At 44.1% G+C, this 17703-nt stretch overlaps 1 protein-coding gene and 1 non-coding gene across 2 annotated transcripts; one reads left to right on the plus strand and one right to left on the minus strand.

Moving 5' to 3' along the window:
- The first annotated feature begins 2697 nt into the window (after positions 1-2697).
- On the plus strand, positions 2698-14775 carry HHIPL2 (HHIP like 2). The gene is given in 14 exon segments (XM_058801453.1): positions 2698-2925; positions 4149-4678; positions 4680-4763; positions 7258-7290; positions 7292-7327; positions 7659-7799; positions 7801-7949; positions 7952-7990; positions 9221-9347; positions 9701-9846; positions 11298-11379; positions 13690-13769; positions 14418-14573; positions 14576-14775. Coding segments are annotated over 14 exon segments (2031 nt in total).
- Positions 14776-16100: 1325 nt separating this feature from the next.
- Positions 16101-16173, minus strand: TRNAT-UGU (transfer RNA threonine (anticodon UGU)). Its single transcript has one exon. It is a non-coding gene; the product is annotated as a tRNA-Thr (tRNA).
- Between the last annotated feature and the right edge of the window lie 1530 nt (positions 16174-17703).

Raw genomic sequence — 17703 nt, forward strand, 5'->3', positions numbered from 1 at the left:
ACAGCTCAATAGTGACTCCTTTTTATAAGGATAGTTATAAAATCCAAGTAATTTTGTCTTAAGAATAACGAGTCTTTAAAGCTGTTGAAAAGCAAAGATGCAGAAGCCTCTAACAGCCTTACTAATAGACGTGCAGCACTCATGTAACTAAATACAATTTTGTCTCTCTATGTACTTTGGACATAACAAATCCATGAAATTGAAATTTGCAAATACTCAGTCTTTACTAAATTATACAGCCTCTTTGAAATCTTACTCCCCACCAGCAAATAAACAGTTCCATGGCCGAAGCACCTCGTGGCTTTGGGGAAGCCTGCTATGCTAGCACCTGACTTTACCATAATTTGTGACCAAAAAATTAAGCACAGCAGATTTGTCCATCAGTTTAAATCTGACTGCAAAACCGAAATTGACTTTTGAGGTAGAAAAAAGAAAATAGCACCCTCACTATTGGCCTCTGGGGTTGCTCCTACAAAAACTCAATAAATGCTAAGAGAATTAAAGGTGCTAGCTAAGTAAGCAAAACAATGCTACACCCTAAGCATTGAGTAAGCTGCTAACAAATGCTAATAACACCATGCATGTATCATTATAAAACCAAGCAGCTATAGACTTTTCACTGCTCGCCCTTGGACATAGCTGCCAAAACTTTGAAAAGATGTACTGCTTTAACCTTTCTTCATTCTTGTGAAAAATGCATATTTTATGATTGGCTTTTTGCAAATATTGAAATGAGTATTATATCTATTATGTTAGAAAGTTATGCTGTATTAATTTTCCCAAGTAGTATGTTAAATATAGTTTTAGGTTATAATATAATATTAAAATAGAAACTATGCTATGAAGGATACTTTTTTAAAGAAAGGACTTGCACGGAAATAGCAGCCACTGGACACCTAAATCTTTCAGATAAAAAGAATTTATTGCTCTCTTATCAGAAGAAACTAACTTCTTCCCATCTCGCTGAGTCTTGAAGATGCCGTTAGGATTAAGTGGAAGAAGCTGACACGGACCAGACAGAATCCTGTGTTTGAATGGAATTTATGCATCATGTATGAGGTGTATGAATATGCAACAGGCTACTGTTTTTAAGGGTTAATCCTCTGTTAATGGGTGTCCTTTTTTGGGCTTATTTTGCCCAGAAAAAGGTACCCAGAAGTCTGTAACTCTTTGTTTTTATTGCCTCATACTGTCCTAATCCAAATTGTCCAAATTATTATTACTGTAATTATATTGCTATTTTTATAACCATTTTATTATTATTAAACTTTTAAAATTTTTAAAACAATTGGCATTTTTCACATACTCAGCATCTATCCACGCAAACATCCAGAAGCTGAAGGAGCTAGTAAAGTTAAGAAGAACTCTGTTTACATCAGTTTATTCAGTTAAAAGTTAAGAAGAACTCCGTTTACACCAATGAACTTTTTGGACAATGGGAGTTGACAGGATGGGTTTCATCGTTTGTTAAAGGAATTTGTGGGTTGTAATCATTGTTTTTACTTATATTTTCCTGTATAGTTAAGTGTTTGCAGAGGTCCAATGGGGAAGTTTTCATAGTAAGAAAAAACAGGGGCTTCTCCCCCTCAGGGGAATACCCAGGGCCTTGCCTTGGAAGAATATATCATAGAGTTTTGCCCATCTATGCTGCTAGAGGTGACTCAGCCCATGGTGCTCTGCAGCACTACTGCCAATCTACACTAGATTGCCTGTCCCATTGGCCAGTTGACACTGCCCACCCCAATTATTTATCCCTCCTCCCCCTACAGATTGCTGCCCTTTGCTCTGCCCTTTGTCAGCCCCGGTGCCCTCCAGATACTGGTCACTGACCCCATTCTTAAGTCATGCAGACCACATGGTTTAGTCTTTTGTCTCTGGTCCCTTTGGTGGGGTGAATGCAATAAACCCTTGCTGGAATGTATCATGCAAAGATCCTTCCTGTCTTTCCTCTGCTGAGCTATCTGTGGCATGTGTGTGTGCATGGACTTGAAATGGATGCTCTTGTGGCCCTACTCTGAGAGGCTTCTGAAGGAGATGTTTCAAAGAAGGCTGCAGTGTTTCTACCACCCTGACATGCTGCAACAGGGAATGGTGTGGTTCTGCCAGCTGGGACTGGGGTCAGACTGCAAGGACAGGCCTGGGGGACTTCGCAAGGCTGAAGAGTTTAGATTTAGGAAGAGGGAGAAGTTCCTTGCAGATGTGATGTGGAAGCAACAGAAACCAGGTCATTCTGTGCTGCTTTCTGGTAACCAAATGGCAGCAATGAAAAGTGAGAAACCTCCTACACCATCCAAAAGATTAAAGGGCTTTACTCCTTACAAGTGAGATCTGTTCTGGGCAAAAGCCCCTGGGTGTTGCTGTGAGCAAAGAAAACAACTTGCTTGTGAAGTTTGGAATCAGGGTCTGTAGTCTTCGTATTAGACATCCTGGAAAGGCTGCTACTTACACAAAAAAAAAAAAAATAATTTCAATGCTTGTATAACTGCCCAGATTTTAAAATTCTGTTTAAAGAAGTGTAATATGTAATGTAAAGTAATTCATGCTTAAGGGGAAGATGTATAAAATAAAAATTGTAAAATTAATTTAACATCCAACAAGCCTCTGACCACGGACAACCTGGAGACAGATTACCACACTGGAATTATGAAACTCCTGGTGGCTGCAGGAGAAGAATGCCTCATTAACTAATAAAAGAACATGGCTGGCATGGAGATCAAGATACCTGAAGTCCTCGAGAAACATACATCTGAATACACGACACCCCCTGACATGATCAGCACCTGCCATTACCCAAGAAACAGCAATTGTCCAGCCCTGCACAGTGAAAGAAACGTTCATACATATGCGGAGTTACAAAAGAAATCGGGGCACCTCTGCCTCAGGCATAAAAAACTGTATAAAACAGCCTTGCTGGAGACGGCATTCGTGAATGGGGGAGATCTGATGAGATAGAGGTGGGATTGAGGTTCACCCAGAGCTGATCCTGGGCTCGACACTGTCTCTTTGGCTGTGGGTTTTGAGGACCGTAACTTGGTTGCGAAAATAAAATCTTTTGCATTTATTAATTTGGCTTTTTGTTGATCTTTTATAACAGAAGCTAACTTGTTTAACGAGGCAGAGAAGTTACTAACGTAGTAGTTACATTCCCGGACTGTGCATGTACTTGCCCTCTTCCATCTCTGTCAAATAAAAGTTCTGGATAGATTGATTTTGGGCTGCTGGCATGAAAACCAGAAAAATAATATTTCTGTAGAATGTAGCCTCTTCTGCTTTAAGTTCTGCAACTTTGTGCTGATTAAAATAGAGGTGGGATCTTAATGGAAACATTTTACAGAAGTTCTGGCCTACAATGTTCGCAAGTTGAGTTTAAATTTAGGTACAAATTCAAACACAATGCTTGATTTTCAGAATTTATCCTACATTTTACACAGCTAAACACTTAAAGGTATTTGAAGGAACATAATTTTAGATCTGTAACACATGAAAATGTTGCCTGCAGTGTTTTTTTCCTGACGATCAGAGGTAGAGTCAATGATATCTACAGGAATTGCACGAGATGGTATTTACTTACTTGAATCTGTTTTAAATCTCACCTACAGTCTGCTTCAGTAATACTGTGCATGTATCAGATTAATTTAGCCTGTATATTTAATCAATGTACATCTTTAGCAGCTACAGCTTCTTCTGGCAGCGTTTCACTTGCTTTTTTTATCCTGGCTCCTATTGCCTTTATTTGATACTCCCTTATTTTTCTTCTGTGGGAAAGTGAGCCTTATCCCTCTTCTCAATGACACTTGTGATATTTCCAGAGCTCTGTCAGGTTGTTTCCCTGCTCTGATCACCTCCCCCTTGGACTGCTCAGTCCCACTTTACTGAATGGAAAATTCACAGCCTCCGCACTTGTACTTCTATTGGGAAGGATTTACATGCAGCTGACTATGCTTTGATAAAGGAAACTACTACTGATGTTGAAGTCCTTTTTGGCCATATTCTGAGTGACTTTTAACAGCTGCACTTCATAGGTGACTGTTTATGTTATCTGCATTGATAATTTTTCATTTTATTAACCACTTTGCTCCCCTTGAGGTGTCTCAGCTTCTCCTGGATGAGTGTCCACAGCCACATCTTTAGTTTCCTTTACTTGCTAGGACTGTTCTCCATATGCTGCACATCTCTATGATGCAGAAAACCTATGGACCCCACTGAGAAGCCTACCAGGACTTTGTATTGACTACTGCTACTCTGCCATCTGCCTGCTGACTGGTGACAAGCACATCCAGGAGTGCTGCAAGACGAACAGGACCCACTTCTGCCACCTCCTGCAGCTCCAGGATGAGGACTACTGTTTCCCCCAGGTGCTGCAGAACTTGTCCCTGAGCTGCTGCCTGGGCTTGCTGCTGGAGCAGTGTGGGGGCTGTGTCCAGCTGTGCCTGGCTGAGGTTGCCAGTGGCCTGAGGAACCCGGTGCTGATTGCCCGCGCTGCTGACGGGACCCACCACGCCTTCACAGCTGAGCAGCTGGGCCTCATCCGGGCCTGCCTACCCAATGGCAGCTGGCTGGAGGAGCCATTCCTGGATATTCAGAGCCTGCTGCTGGCTGCCCCATGGCTAGCGGATAAGAGGGGCTTCCACCCCAAGCAGAAGGACAAGGGGGAGTTTTATATCTGTTACACATGGCTAAGAAAACAGAGTGGGAAAGATCAGGATCAATGAATTGAAGGTTTTGGCATCTGATGCCAACAAAATTGACCCAAGCTCTGAAAGGTAAAGTTCGTGTTGAATGCTACTGTATGCCATGATGAGAAATCGTTTTACTCTGTCCCTGTTCAACCCCCAATATCAACACAGGCTGGGTACTGAGAGCAGCCCTGCCAAGAGAGACTTGAGGGTGCTAGTAGGTGAGAGGCTGGATATAATCCAGCAATGTGAGCTTGCAGCTGAGGAAGCCAAACATGTCCTGGGCCGCATCCAAAGATTTGTGGCAGCAGGCCAAGGGAAGGGATTCTGCTCCTCTGCTCTATGATCAGGAGGTCCCAACTGCAGCACTAGTGCTAGCATCTAGCCTAGCCTAGCCTAGCTGAGCCTAGCATCTAGCCTAGCCTAACCTAGCCTAGCATCTAGCCTAGCCTAGCCTGGCATCTAGCCTAGCATCTAGCCTAGCCTAACCTAGCCTTGCCGAGCTTGGCATCTAGCCTAGCCTAGCATCTATCTTAACCTAACCTAGCCTAACCTAGCCTAGCATCTAGCCTAGCACCTAGCCTAGCATCTAGCCTAGCCTAGCCTAGCCTAGCATCTCGCCTAGCCTAGCATCTAGCCTACCCTAGCCTAGCCTAACCTAGCCTGGCCTAGCCTAGTCTAGCCTGGCATCTAGCGTAGCCCAGCCTAGACTAGCCTATCATCTAGCCTAGTCTAGCCTAGCCTAGCCTAGCATCTAGCCTAGCCTACTGTAGCATCTAGCCTAGCCTGACCTAGACTACCCTAGCTTAGCCCAGCCTAGCCTAGCATCTAGCCTAACCTAGCCTAGCCTAGCCTGGCCTAGCATCTAGCCTAGCATCTAGCCTAGCATCTAGCCTAGCCTTGCCTAGCCTAACATCTAGCCTAGCCTAGCCTAACATCTAGCCTAGCCTAGCATCTAGCCTAGCCTAGCCTAGCCTAGCCTGGCATCTAGCCTAGCATTTACCCTAGCCTAGCCTAGCCTATCCTAGCCTAGCGTGGTATATAGACTAGCCAAGCCTAGCATGTAGCCTAGCCTAGCCTAACCTAGCCTAGCCATCTAGCCGAGCATCTAGCCTAGCCTAGCCTCTAGCCTAGCCTTGACTAGCCTAGCCTAGCCTAGCCTAGCCTTGCATCTAGCCTAGACTAGCCTATCCTAGACTAGCATCTAGCCTAGCCTAGACCCTAGTCTAGCCTAGCCTAGCATAGCCTAGCCTGGCATCGAGCCTAGCCTAGCCTTGCCTAGGCTAGCCTAAGGTAGGTAGCATCTAGCCTAGCCTGGCCTAGACTACCCTAGCCTAGCCCAGCCTAGCCTAGCATCTAGCCTAACCTAGCCAAGCCTAGCCTAGCATCTAGCCTAGCATCTAGCCTAGCATCTAGCCTAGCCTAGCCTAGCTTATCCTAGCATCTAGCGTAGCCTAGCCTAGCATCTAGCCTAGCATCTAGCCTAGCATCTAGCCTTACCTAGCCTAGCCTAGCCTAGCCTAGCCTACGATCTAGCCTAGCCTATCCAAGCCTAGGATCTAGCCTAGCCTATCCAAGCCTAGCCTAGCATCTAGCCTAGCCTAGCCTAGCCTAGCATCCAGCTTACCCTAGCGTAGCATCAAGCCTAGTCTAGCCAAGCCTAGCATCTAGCCTAGCCTAGCCTAACATCTAACCTAGCCTACCCTAGCCTAGCCTAGCCTAGCATCTAGCCTAGCTTAGCCTAGCCTAGCATCTAGCCTAGCCTAGCCTAGCTAGGCTAGACACAGATCTGTTGGAGAGTTCAGAGGAGGCCACTAAGATGATCAAAGGAATGAAGCACCTCTCCTATGAGGACAGGCTGAGAGAATTGGAAGTGTTCAGCCTAGGAAAGAAAATGCTCTGGGGTGACCTTGTTGCAGCCTTCCAGTACCTGAAGGGAGCCTACAAGAAAGATGGACAGAGTCCATCTACAAGAGCATGTGGTGACAGGACAAAGGGGAAAGGTTTAGGTTAGGTATCATGAAGAGCACGGTGAGGCACTGGCACAGGTTGCCCATAGGAGTTGTGGATGCTCCCACCCTGGAAGTGTTCAAGGCCAAGACAGATGGAGCTCTGAGCAACCTGGTCTCGTGGAATTTGTCCCTGCCCATGGCAGGGGGTTGGAAGTTGATGATTTTTAAGTCTTCTCCAACTCAAGTCAGTCTGTGATGGTATGTTGCTTTCCACTGGCAGAACCTGCGCATTCCCAGTCATTCTGGTTCAGGTGTGTGACTGGCCTGCTATGGAACTACCAGAATCAGGTTGGCTCAAGGTCACACAGAAAACTAAAATGGATTGAAAAGACTCAGGAATAAGGTTGTCTTCTCTCTCCATCTTGTACTCTTGTCTTCTAAAGAGTAGTAACAGCCTTTAATCTATTATGGAATTAACATCTGCCCTATGAGGTTTGTACTGTAGAAGAGGGTGTTTAATGACAGTACTATACTCTTATTTATCACTCATGTGGGCACCTGCCCTGTCCCATGCTAAGATAAAAGCTAGTTCTTACTTTTTTTTTTCTTTTTTTTTTCATTTTTTAAAGGATTATCCTGGAGCTTGAGGAACCAGCTGCAAAGAGACCCTTTTGGAAAATTTGGGAATGCTCAGAACAAGTAAGTAGGAGGGCAGGTGAAAGCTTTGAGCATGTTCACCAAGATGCAAGGTTTGGAAAGGAGAAAATGTGGAAGAATAGAGTAAGAGTGCTTCCTGAAAATGCTTGTGCATCTGCAAGTCTGTCCAAAGCAGTATTTCAAAAATGAACACTTGTCAAGTTGTTTAGAGAAAAGAGAATTTTCTGGCTTAAGTGGATTGCAAGCCAGATACCAGCCTCTGTTTATTTCTTCTAGGCAGATAACTTTTCCTTTGAAAATGGGCAAGGAGAAGAAGGGAATTTTTGTGTTTTCAGATGGCTCTCATGCTGTGGTTTCTTTTTTCTGCCTTTAGGAGCACTTTGTTGGGGAAAGTGTTGAGGACTGATGTGGATGGAAGAAACCCTGATGGAAAGCCTTACCACATCCTTCCTGATAATCCATTCATGTCTGATCCCAAAGCTTGCCCAGGGGTTTATGCCTATGGGGTCAGGAATATGGTGCTGTGCAATGGACAGAGGGGACCCTATCACAAAAAAAGGAAGAGGGAGGATATTCTGTGGGGCTGTTGGGTAGAACAGGTTTGAGGAAATCAACCTCAACCTCATTGTTAAAGGAGGGAACTATGGTTGGAGAGCAAAGGAGGGGTTTGCTCCGACACAAAGCTTTGCCGCAACTCCTCCATGGGTAAGGAAAAACTTGTAGAAGATTACTATATGTGTATATTTAGTGGACTTTAGCACTGTTTTTCCAGCAAAGCTAAATAATCCAGTGTTGTATATTAAATGGAATTTGTCTGCTTTTTAAGACCAGAAATCCCTTTTCCCCAGCCCTGCTGTGTTGTTATGGAATGATGCTCTCATGACTGCACTGGACAAGGTGTTTAAATTCAAAGCCTGTGTCTTTTGTGGACAGTTTCCCCAGTAAAGCAAGGAGGACAATGGATTTTATTTAAGTAGAAAGTGATACTGTGTTTTCTCCAGAAGCTCTGAGCCATGACTGTGGCAAAGGACAGAGGGCCAGGCTGATGCTGAGATCCTGAAACAAACCTGTGACAGATGTAGTGTGTCCCAGCCAGCAAAGTGCTGCAGCAGAATGCCCAAAAGCTGTGCTCTGGGTCTGACTGTGGGTGTGATGGACAAAACACACTTGCTGCCTTCAAAAAACAGAAATTGGTGGTCTTTGCAAAGCTCTTGGCAAAAGCATGGTAGAAAAACTGAGTATTATAATAATGTTCCTTCAGCTGTTTGGTGAAGACACCTGGTCTCAAGGTCCTGCAGATGTTTCTGGAACATTTGGATGAGCAGACAAGTGCAGAGTATGTATTATTGACATTAATGCAGGGAAAAAAGTGAGGACAAGAATAAAATTCTGTGGAATCTGACAATTCAATATGAGAAAGGACTGAATTAAATTTTAACATCGCCAGAGGCAGAGTCTTTATTTTACAAGTCTCATGACATAAAATGGTGAGAGCATACTCATTTCACACTCATGCTCTGTGTTGTGTCAGTGAATGCATGAAGATGTTGAGCTCACTTGCAGTTTTGATCTTTTTCCCTTCTCTAAAAATACTGGAATTGGTAAGGATGATCCCTGCTAAAGTGACTGGTACAGTCACATATAAATTAGATAACACTTGCTGCAGGCTGATGCCTTCCTGCATTGCTTCTTGCTGTAGAGAATCTTGGTTTTTGTCTTATGGAAGCTCATCATGACTAAGCCTTGATAAGCAACTACACAGAGAGGTCCTTAAAGCCCCTCGGTCCGTTCTGTCCCAGAGTAAACTGCTTAATTACCACTGAAATTTTGCTAATGGTCCTTCTAGTAATTTTTGTACCTGTCAGTGTCATTGAGCAACTGCTTTTTGATGCTCTCTGAAAGTAAACTTACTTTGTATTTCTGTGTGTTTGACAGATGACACTCTGCCAATATTTGCATATGGCTGCAGTGTGGGCGAGTCAGTTACTGGAGGCTTTGTCTACAGGGGATGTGAATCACCTAACTTGAATGGCCTTTATATTTCTGGTGATTTCCTGAGCAGGTGAGTCTGATTGTTTCCTCTGCAGCTCCCATTCTATACCCACATTTTCCTTGTCTGGGCAAATAAGTATATTGGACCATCCCAAAACCTTTTGGGCTGGAGTAGATGAGAAACTTGGATATAGAGTAAGTTCTGTGTTTGACTATTACAGCAACATTTTTGCTGGAATCTAAACTTCCTCCATTTCAGAATCCTTAGGGTAAGTTTGCTCTTGTTCAGGTCTGTTTCTCCAAAATCCAGCCAACAGTCACAGTCTTCACTGACTGCTTTTTTTGTTTCAGTAATGCATGATTTTGACAGGAACTAATTTGGATGATGGAGACATAAAACACAGGGGTTTATTTTTCATCTAGTTGATTTATGGCTTTACAGGAAGATAAGAAGACAAATAAATGGAAGAAAGAGGATATCTCTGTTGGCAGTACATCATCTTGAGCTTTCCCTGGAATGATCAGTTCCTACAGCAAATTCATCATCTCCTTTGCTGAGGATGAAGCAGGTGGGTATCGAGCTGGCCACACCTTCAATGGAAACTGTACAGTCTGTTCTCTATGTATGGAAAATGTGGAAAATTCTGTGGTTCCTGAGGGGTGCCTGGAGAGCAGGCAGTGCAGAGAGGCTTGTGGCTGGCACAGCATGGGGACTGGTCTGTGGCTCAGGGAGGTCTCCTGCCCTGTGAAGCTGTTGCAGATCAGGTTGATGAAAAGCTCAGGAAACCGAATCTCATGTGAAACTTTCCTTTTATTGTTGGTCTTTTGTACTCTTTTACTAATCAAAAGACCATATCAATGCAGTTCACTTTTTCATTATACCATCCCATCCTCACTTGAGTTCTTAGAGCTTCTCTGAACTTCTCCTGCTTCCTTAGTATAAATTCCTCAGTCTTATTCACAACAATCCACAATTCACACTGTGGATCATGGACTAGGACTTTATCTGGGGATCAGCAAAGCCACTCATTTAAAAGTTTAGTGTAAAGGCCTCAGCACATGGGACACTGCTAAGGTCACAAGGACCAGATCTCCCACCAAGGTGGAAGTACCAATGAACATGAATGTTTGCTTTTCTACAGCTTCCTGACAGAGCTGTGTAATACAAAAAGAAGCTGCAAGTTTTTGGAAAGCACAGGTGCGTTTTAGCACTTGATCATTCAGCAGAAAAGAGATTTGCTTGCCAGGAAAAGATCCTAGATTTTCTGCCTAGCATATTCTGTCAGAGCTGCATGGAGATGCAGGCTTTGCTGTGAAATGCGTACAGTTTTTAACTGTTCTAACATATGGAGTGAGTGAATGTGAAATGTTTCTTCTTCTGGTGGCCTTTTAGAAACTAACATGGTGTTATGTAGTTTGAAAGACAACAACAGCTTTGCCTCTTGCAAGATACTCTAATTTCCCTTTCCCCTGGATATTGTTCTAGTGAGTGCTGAAGGGAAGGCACAAGGAGCATTTTTCTTCTACAGTAACCAGACATGAGAAGCTTCTGTCTCCCACAGATTAACCAATGTAGCTCTTGCTGAATTTTTTCCTTTTTGGTATGATTATGAAATGGAAAATACGTTTTTTGTGTGGTCTTCCCCTCTATTTGTAGTTTCTGGCTGCTTCTTTGGTACAAACAAGTTTTAAGAAATATGTATTTATACAGAGGAAAGCAACCTTTACAGAGCCACAGAGGTGAGGTAATGAAGGTGCTGCCTGAAAGAGAGCTGCTGGCTCTGTGTGGAACCCTGCTGCAGCCAGGAGGTCATTTGGTGTTTCTGGGAGCCCACTGGCAGGGCAGGGTGAGAACAAAGCCATTTCTTGGACATAAGGCATGGCTGGGTGGGTAACTGAAGGAGTTTCCTTTTCTGACTACATGAATTACTGAAAAGCCAGGAAAGAGGAAAATGGAGAACTGGGATCCAGCTTGGGCACTTGAATCTAAGACCAGTTCTCTTTTTTCACTTCCATTTAGGTGAACTATATTTTATGTCTACTTCTTATCCCAGTGCCTATACACCACATGGATCACTCTACAAGCTCATCTATCCTGCAAGGTTTGTAATTAAAGATATATTTCCATGCCAAATTCTTCTATAGTTACCACTCTCCAGCTATCACAGTAAAAGAATACCAGGTACTACTGATACAAAATCACTGACATCTGCATCCAGTCCTTGGGTTTTGTTTACACACTACGCCTCTGGTGCAACTTTAATCAGTTTGAGTGAATTTGTTCCTCACTCATCATGTCTGTGCACAGAGAAGTAGGAAATAGAGTTCAAATTCCTTGAAGATCTGGGAGAGTTAAGGATTAAAAGAAAGTTTCCTTGGTTGTATATCTGAATTACAGCGAAGCAATGACTTAAAATGGACAGTCCATATCCTTTAGGTTCATTATATCAAATATCTATGATGCACATTAGTATAAATAAAAAATAAATAGCACTCCACAGTTTTCTTTACAAAGATGAGAGAAACCTGGTGGTTCATGCAGTGCTCAAATAATACTGGACCCTGAACCTGAGTTTTTCCAAGCAAAATGTTTTTCCAAGCAAAATGTTTTTCCCCATCAAACAGTTATACCTGCTAAAGTCTGTTTTTAGAAGATTAAGCACACTTATGTATTTTTTTTTGCCTCCCTAGCTTTCCCATTTTGCTAAAAAACATTAAATGGTTTCAAATCACTCTGTAGAACAGATACAGTACAAGTGTGTTTGTGCTTTTGCAGAGACCTTGGACATTCACAAAATGAAGAAAACAAGCTACGTTTTCTTGAGAAGTTAGATCCAAAGCTAGGTTGTTAACTCAAACTGTGTACCAAGGTGATGGGAACAGAACTTGAATCTTTTACTGCTCAAGGGGATTTCTGCCTTTAACAGCTTATCACGTGCCAGGAAGTGCATTTACTGTGAGGGACCAAAAAAAAAATTATATATATATATATATATGTGACCATGCATAAACATCAAGAGCTTGAGCAGGATCTATTTATCAAAACAAATATATCTTTGTTGTCTGTATGCCACTCCTTAATGCGTCAGGAAGACCCTGTGCTTTTGAAGCTTTGTGTCCATCACTTCTAGAACAGGACCAGGCACTTACTCCCTTGGCTCCTAAAATCTTTCCAGGCATTTTCTGGTTCCCCTTGTTTGCCTTAGCCCGGATGGGGCTGTGCCAGCTCTGCCCTGGCCTGTTTGCACTTTGTAGGCATGCCTGGGCTGAGCAGAGCTCCTTGGAGCCTGAGCAGGCTCTGGAGCACAGTCCTGACACCTCCAGCTCCCGGAGTGACTCTGGTCTCCTCATGAACCTTTCTCCTTTGATTTTACTGCTGTTTATAGGATTTTTCCTGGGGATAGCTTCTCTGCTGGGCACAGTCCCAGGCAGTGAATCCAGCATTCCCTGCCTCCCACCGCATAGCAGGAAGTGCACTGGCACAGACAGCAAGCCACACAAACTCTTACTTCCAAAACATTGCCAGGGCCACTGTCATGTGCCTGATGGCAACTCAGACTTCCCGAGGAACCTGCCAGGAAAGCTGATGGCAGCAGTGCCCTTTGTCCCCATTTCAGCTTGCCTCTGCAGCAGTACTCTTGGAGACAGCAGGGTGGCACCAAATTCCTTCTGTCCTGAGCAGAGAGAAAACGAGTTAGAATGTAATTTTAAAATCAGAGAGGAGAGAGGTGAAGGGAAAAAACCCCACAAGCAATACCTGCTTGCGTAACCTTTTAAAAAAATTGAAATGGTGTAGAGGAAGCACTTGGCTCTTGCCACTGTCTGAAGGAGAATGCTAATCACAAGAAAATATGATGCCTTAGGTCATGCTTTGCTTTGGTGGGTGCTGTCAAGCAAATTGGAAGAACCTGCTCTTATTTGTCCTACAGCAGTTCTCTTGGTGGGTAACAGAGAACACCGGTATGTTGTGGTTCTTTGTACCTCTCTTCCTGTCACTTAACGTGCAACATCTTTACCTCAGGGAAAATGTGTTCAGTTGGTTTTTGTTTTGGTGCTTTTGTATTGTGGGGAGTTGTCAGGGGACAGAGGAGAGGAACATAGACACATTTCTTTGTAGTTGTGGTTCCCTTCCTCTGTGCCTGTTCCTCTATCACCCCTCTTGCTGCAGCATCCAAAGAAAATCCCAGTGAAAGTCATGTTCACCAGCTGCTGTTGGGACAGGGATTTTATGGCTTGTCAGCCCTGTGTCAGCCTCTTGAATTCCTGTGCTGCATTCCAGGTGCTTAAAGTGATTTCATGCCTCTTACACCAAGGGCAAATGAGAACAGGGAATTGGTGTGTGCCTATGGAATAAATAAACTTCCCTAACAATCTCTCAGATGCCTGCATCTGCCTTTCTGTTTTCCAGGGAGAGCTGCACCAGGGAAGTGTAAATACAAGGCTGTTCCACTGAAAACAGAGAGCAAATGGATACCATTTCTTCCATGAGCAAGTAAGTTGTCAAGCTTTGATTTTAATGAGAAGCAAAACATATACATTATCTTACAGGCATGTGATTGAAACCTTCAGGAGTCTTAACAACTACAGCACTGAGCAGAAGCAATCCTGAATGTTGGTTATCACATTTATGTGATAATCAAACACAGCTTCTGCTGTCTACTTGATGCTGTGCCTTTGCTTAACCCCAGCCCCTGATTATTTTTTCCCCCTAAGTTTTCAATCTTCCTTTTTCCAAGCTGCATTCTGCCCCCATGCAGCTGGGGCAGGAGTTACATCTTGAGTAGAAACCAATGTTTAGCAAGTAGATATTATTTTGTCTGGGATTTCCAGATATTAGTGTATATGAACAATTAATATTCTTAAGTTTACTAGAGAAGTGTGCAAAGTTTTATTATATTCTGTCTGGAAGTAATTTTCCTTAAATATACATTCCTAATTTCTAAAGTCAATAATTTTATTTCCAAGAAAAACAAGGGTCTTTTGATGGAAGAAGAGAGGTTTATAGTATGCATTTCTTCTTGCATAATTTCAGCTCTTTTTCTTGACTATAGGTCTAATAAGTGTTTCTCTCAGTCATATCTCTGAATAAGCCTTTTGCCTTAAAGCAGGAAGGCTGAACCATGTTAATTACTTTACTCAGAGACTGTCCTTGAGCTGCAAAATGAACCTTCAAGAACCATGCCTTCAAAAAAACCTTCTACCCTCACTGCAGCCACCCCAAGAGTTTCTTCTAAGAAAGCAAAAAAGACCACATCCACCAAAGTAAAAGCATCAACAGAAAAACCAGCTCCATCTGGTAGAGACAGAGAATCAAAGCTGAGGCTAAACCTCACAAGGGAAAGAAGACTGGACACAACTCCAGAACAGCACCAGCACCACCTTTGCCAAAAATGAAGAGCTCCCACCTAGCCAGAATCAAGGAGGTTCTTCCAAAGAAAGCAGCATTACCTAAGGGAAAAGTGGAGAAGACAAGCAAAATAGCTTTTGAAGCTCAGTGATGTCCCAGAAAAAGCAAGTAGCTTATAAAATGGTAAAAAAAAGTGTTGAATAGTGACCAAATGAAAGAGATTTTGGCTGACTTGTTATGGTGGGCTCCCAGGTGTGTCCCTATTAATGGCAGTGTTAGCAGTCTCTACATATGTTCTATTAAACATTAAACTTTAACAGCACCACCTTCCAAGTCCTGCTGTGATGTCCTTTTCTGACATAAGCGGTTACGAGAGCCTGTGGTAGACATTCTGGTAAGATTTCTATGTGTATGACTGTCTAATAAATCTGACTCTAAATTTCAGGACTTTAATCTTCTGTTGAAGAATATGGAATAGACATGTTGATTACCCCACCTTTATTTAATTTTTTTGTAATTTAGCTGAAAAGTGTGTTTCAAGAGTAGTTGTCTTTCAGACAATGAAGTTAGATTTTATTTTTTGAAGGAGGACAACTAAGATACTCAGACGGCTGGAGCACTTCTACTATGAGAATCGGGGTTGTTCAGCCTGGAAAAGAGAAGGCTCCAGGGAAATCTTATAGCAGCCTTGTAGACCCTGAAGGAGGCCCACAAGAAAGCTGGAGATGGACTTTTTACAAGGGCAGGTAGTGACAGGACAAGGGCAAAAGGCTTCAAACTGACAGAGGGGAGGTTTAGATTAAATATTAGGAAGAAAATCTTCACTGTGAGGGCAGTTAGGCTCTGGCAAAGGTTGCCCAGAGAAGTTGTGGATGTCCCATCCATGGAAATGTTCAAAGCTAGGTTGGATGGGCCTCTGAGCAACGTGGTGGAAGGTGTCCCTTGCCATGGCATGGGCTTGGAATGTGATGATCTTTAAAGTCCCTTCCAGCCTAAGTTATACTATGAAGATTTTTTCAAGGTAAGGCTCACCTGCAGCTTTCATAGGGTCCAGTAAGGGCTGGAAATGTCCAGCAACTCTGAAACACCAACACAATCACAGCACTAGAAGCCAAGCAAACCCCCCCAAAACCTCGCGTTAGAGGCAAGCCACGGGCTGGAACCATCCTGCGACTCCAGATTCTACGCGGTGGACAACCCCGCGTAGAACAACCCGGCGCCGTAACAACCTCGGCGTTCAGATCCAGGAAATGATTGATTTGGGAAGCGGAGCTGGGACCGCCCTTCACTCCTGTTCCCGGAGGCAGCCGAACCCACGTCAGTTTGGAACTCCGACGTTTCGCTTGTCTCCCACCGCCGCCCTCTGCAGGCACCGTGCCGGGATGCAAAAGGCGATCCCCGCCGCCCGCTCTTCCCGGAACCCCCCAACTCGGTTAGGGGAGAAACGATAATTAAATAAAATATAAATACCACAGGAGGCCCCAGCGAGGATCGAACTCGCGACCCCTGGTTTACAAGACCAGTGCTCTAACCACTGAGCTATGGAGCCACACAACGTATGGTTTTTTTTTGCCGACTACTCATCTGCCTATGTGATGCAGGCTCCCCCCGCGGTGCTGCGGGGTCCCTGCCTCCGCCAGGGCTGGGCCCGGGGCAGCCCGTCTGTGGGGGCTGCGACACCCCCGGGCCTAAGCTGGGCCTCTGGAGGTCCTCTGGGGAAAAGCTGCCCTTGGCGAGGGAGGGAATCCAGCTCCCGCGCCCCCCCCGCCCTCGGCGTTACCCGAGGGTGACAGGAGGCCTTTCCCGTCGGCGGGAATGAGCGGCGGGCGCGCCTACCGCGGATTGAGGGCGGACGTGCCTCGGAGAGGGGATCGGTGACACAGCGGAGAATGCTCCCGCTTCTCCCGGGCGTCCCCCACGCTGAGAGCGAGGGAGCAGCCGCTGCCTGAGTCTAGGTTTTGGGAGGTAAGACTGCTCAACACCTGGTTTTGTGCGGAATGGGGAGATAGTCACTTTAAGCAGATAGCTCCGTGTTGTAATTCTCCTCAGCTTTTGTGCTGTTGCACAAAACCTGGTTTAACTCTCGCAGATAAATCACACGTCTCGTTTGACTGGGGTATGAACCCGACAGCAAGACAGGAAGTGTGGAGCCTTCATTTTTTGATTTTTACTATGGAAGTTTGAAGTCATTTGAGGATTTTTCTCCTTTTCTTTGCACGAAAGAACCAATCTGTCACATGTTCCATGAAAGCTTAGGTGAAGGTGAGAAGGTGGGCTGTGCAAAGGAAGCGGAGAGACTGTGGAGTTACAAATCCAGCAGCTCTGCTGTACACCAGTCATGTTCTAGAAAAGCAGACATGATTTGCTGGGTGCAAGGAGCTAAAGACCTTTCATCCGTCCCACACTCCACAAATCATGAACTAGGTCAATTTCCTTTTTTTTTTTTTTTTTTTTTTTCTCTTGAGTTTTACTTCACCTTCTCTTTAGAAATGGATATGATCTCTGTGAACAAACTAGATCAGTTCTGGTGAACTCTGTCTTGTTGTTTATGTAAGGCACTAAAATTACTTTGAAATATCTGCTTTTGACCTCTAATGTGGCAGCTGATAAATTAATGAAGTTTCACATTTCTTTAGATGCTGTTTTTCCCCTTTCCTTTGAAGACAGTGACTCTTTAGAGGGATTATAGCTCTTCCAAAGAGGGCTAAAATGTCTCTGTAGTGAGTGTTCTGCTAATGCCTTAGGGAACTGGAATATAAGCATAGATTGTTTTATAATCTTCAAGTAGGCAGGAGCAGAACTGTCTTACACTTTTCATGCTATAAGACAAGCCTACCTTCGTCAGCCTAACACAGCTGAGCAGCAGGGTAAGATGTATTCTGAGAGAAGAGCAGTGTTGAAATAAGTTTTCTTTGATAACATGGCTACCTGCCACGATTGGGCTTTTAAACTTAGGTGTTGTGATCTAACTGTTGTGATTGCCCTGCTTCCAGATGCCTTTTGCTGCCGGCTGAGAGCATCCACAAGGTGGGCTGCACTTGAAGGGCTGTGTCAGAGTGTTTCTTAGTCAGACAGCCTG

The sequence above is a fragment of the Ammospiza caudacuta genome, chromosome 3 (assembly GCF_027887145.1).
Source record: "Ammospiza caudacuta isolate bAmmCau1 chromosome 3, bAmmCau1.pri, whole genome shotgun sequence".
NCBI classification, from domain to species: Eukaryota; Metazoa; Chordata; class Aves; order Passeriformes; family Passerellidae; genus Ammospiza; species Ammospiza caudacuta.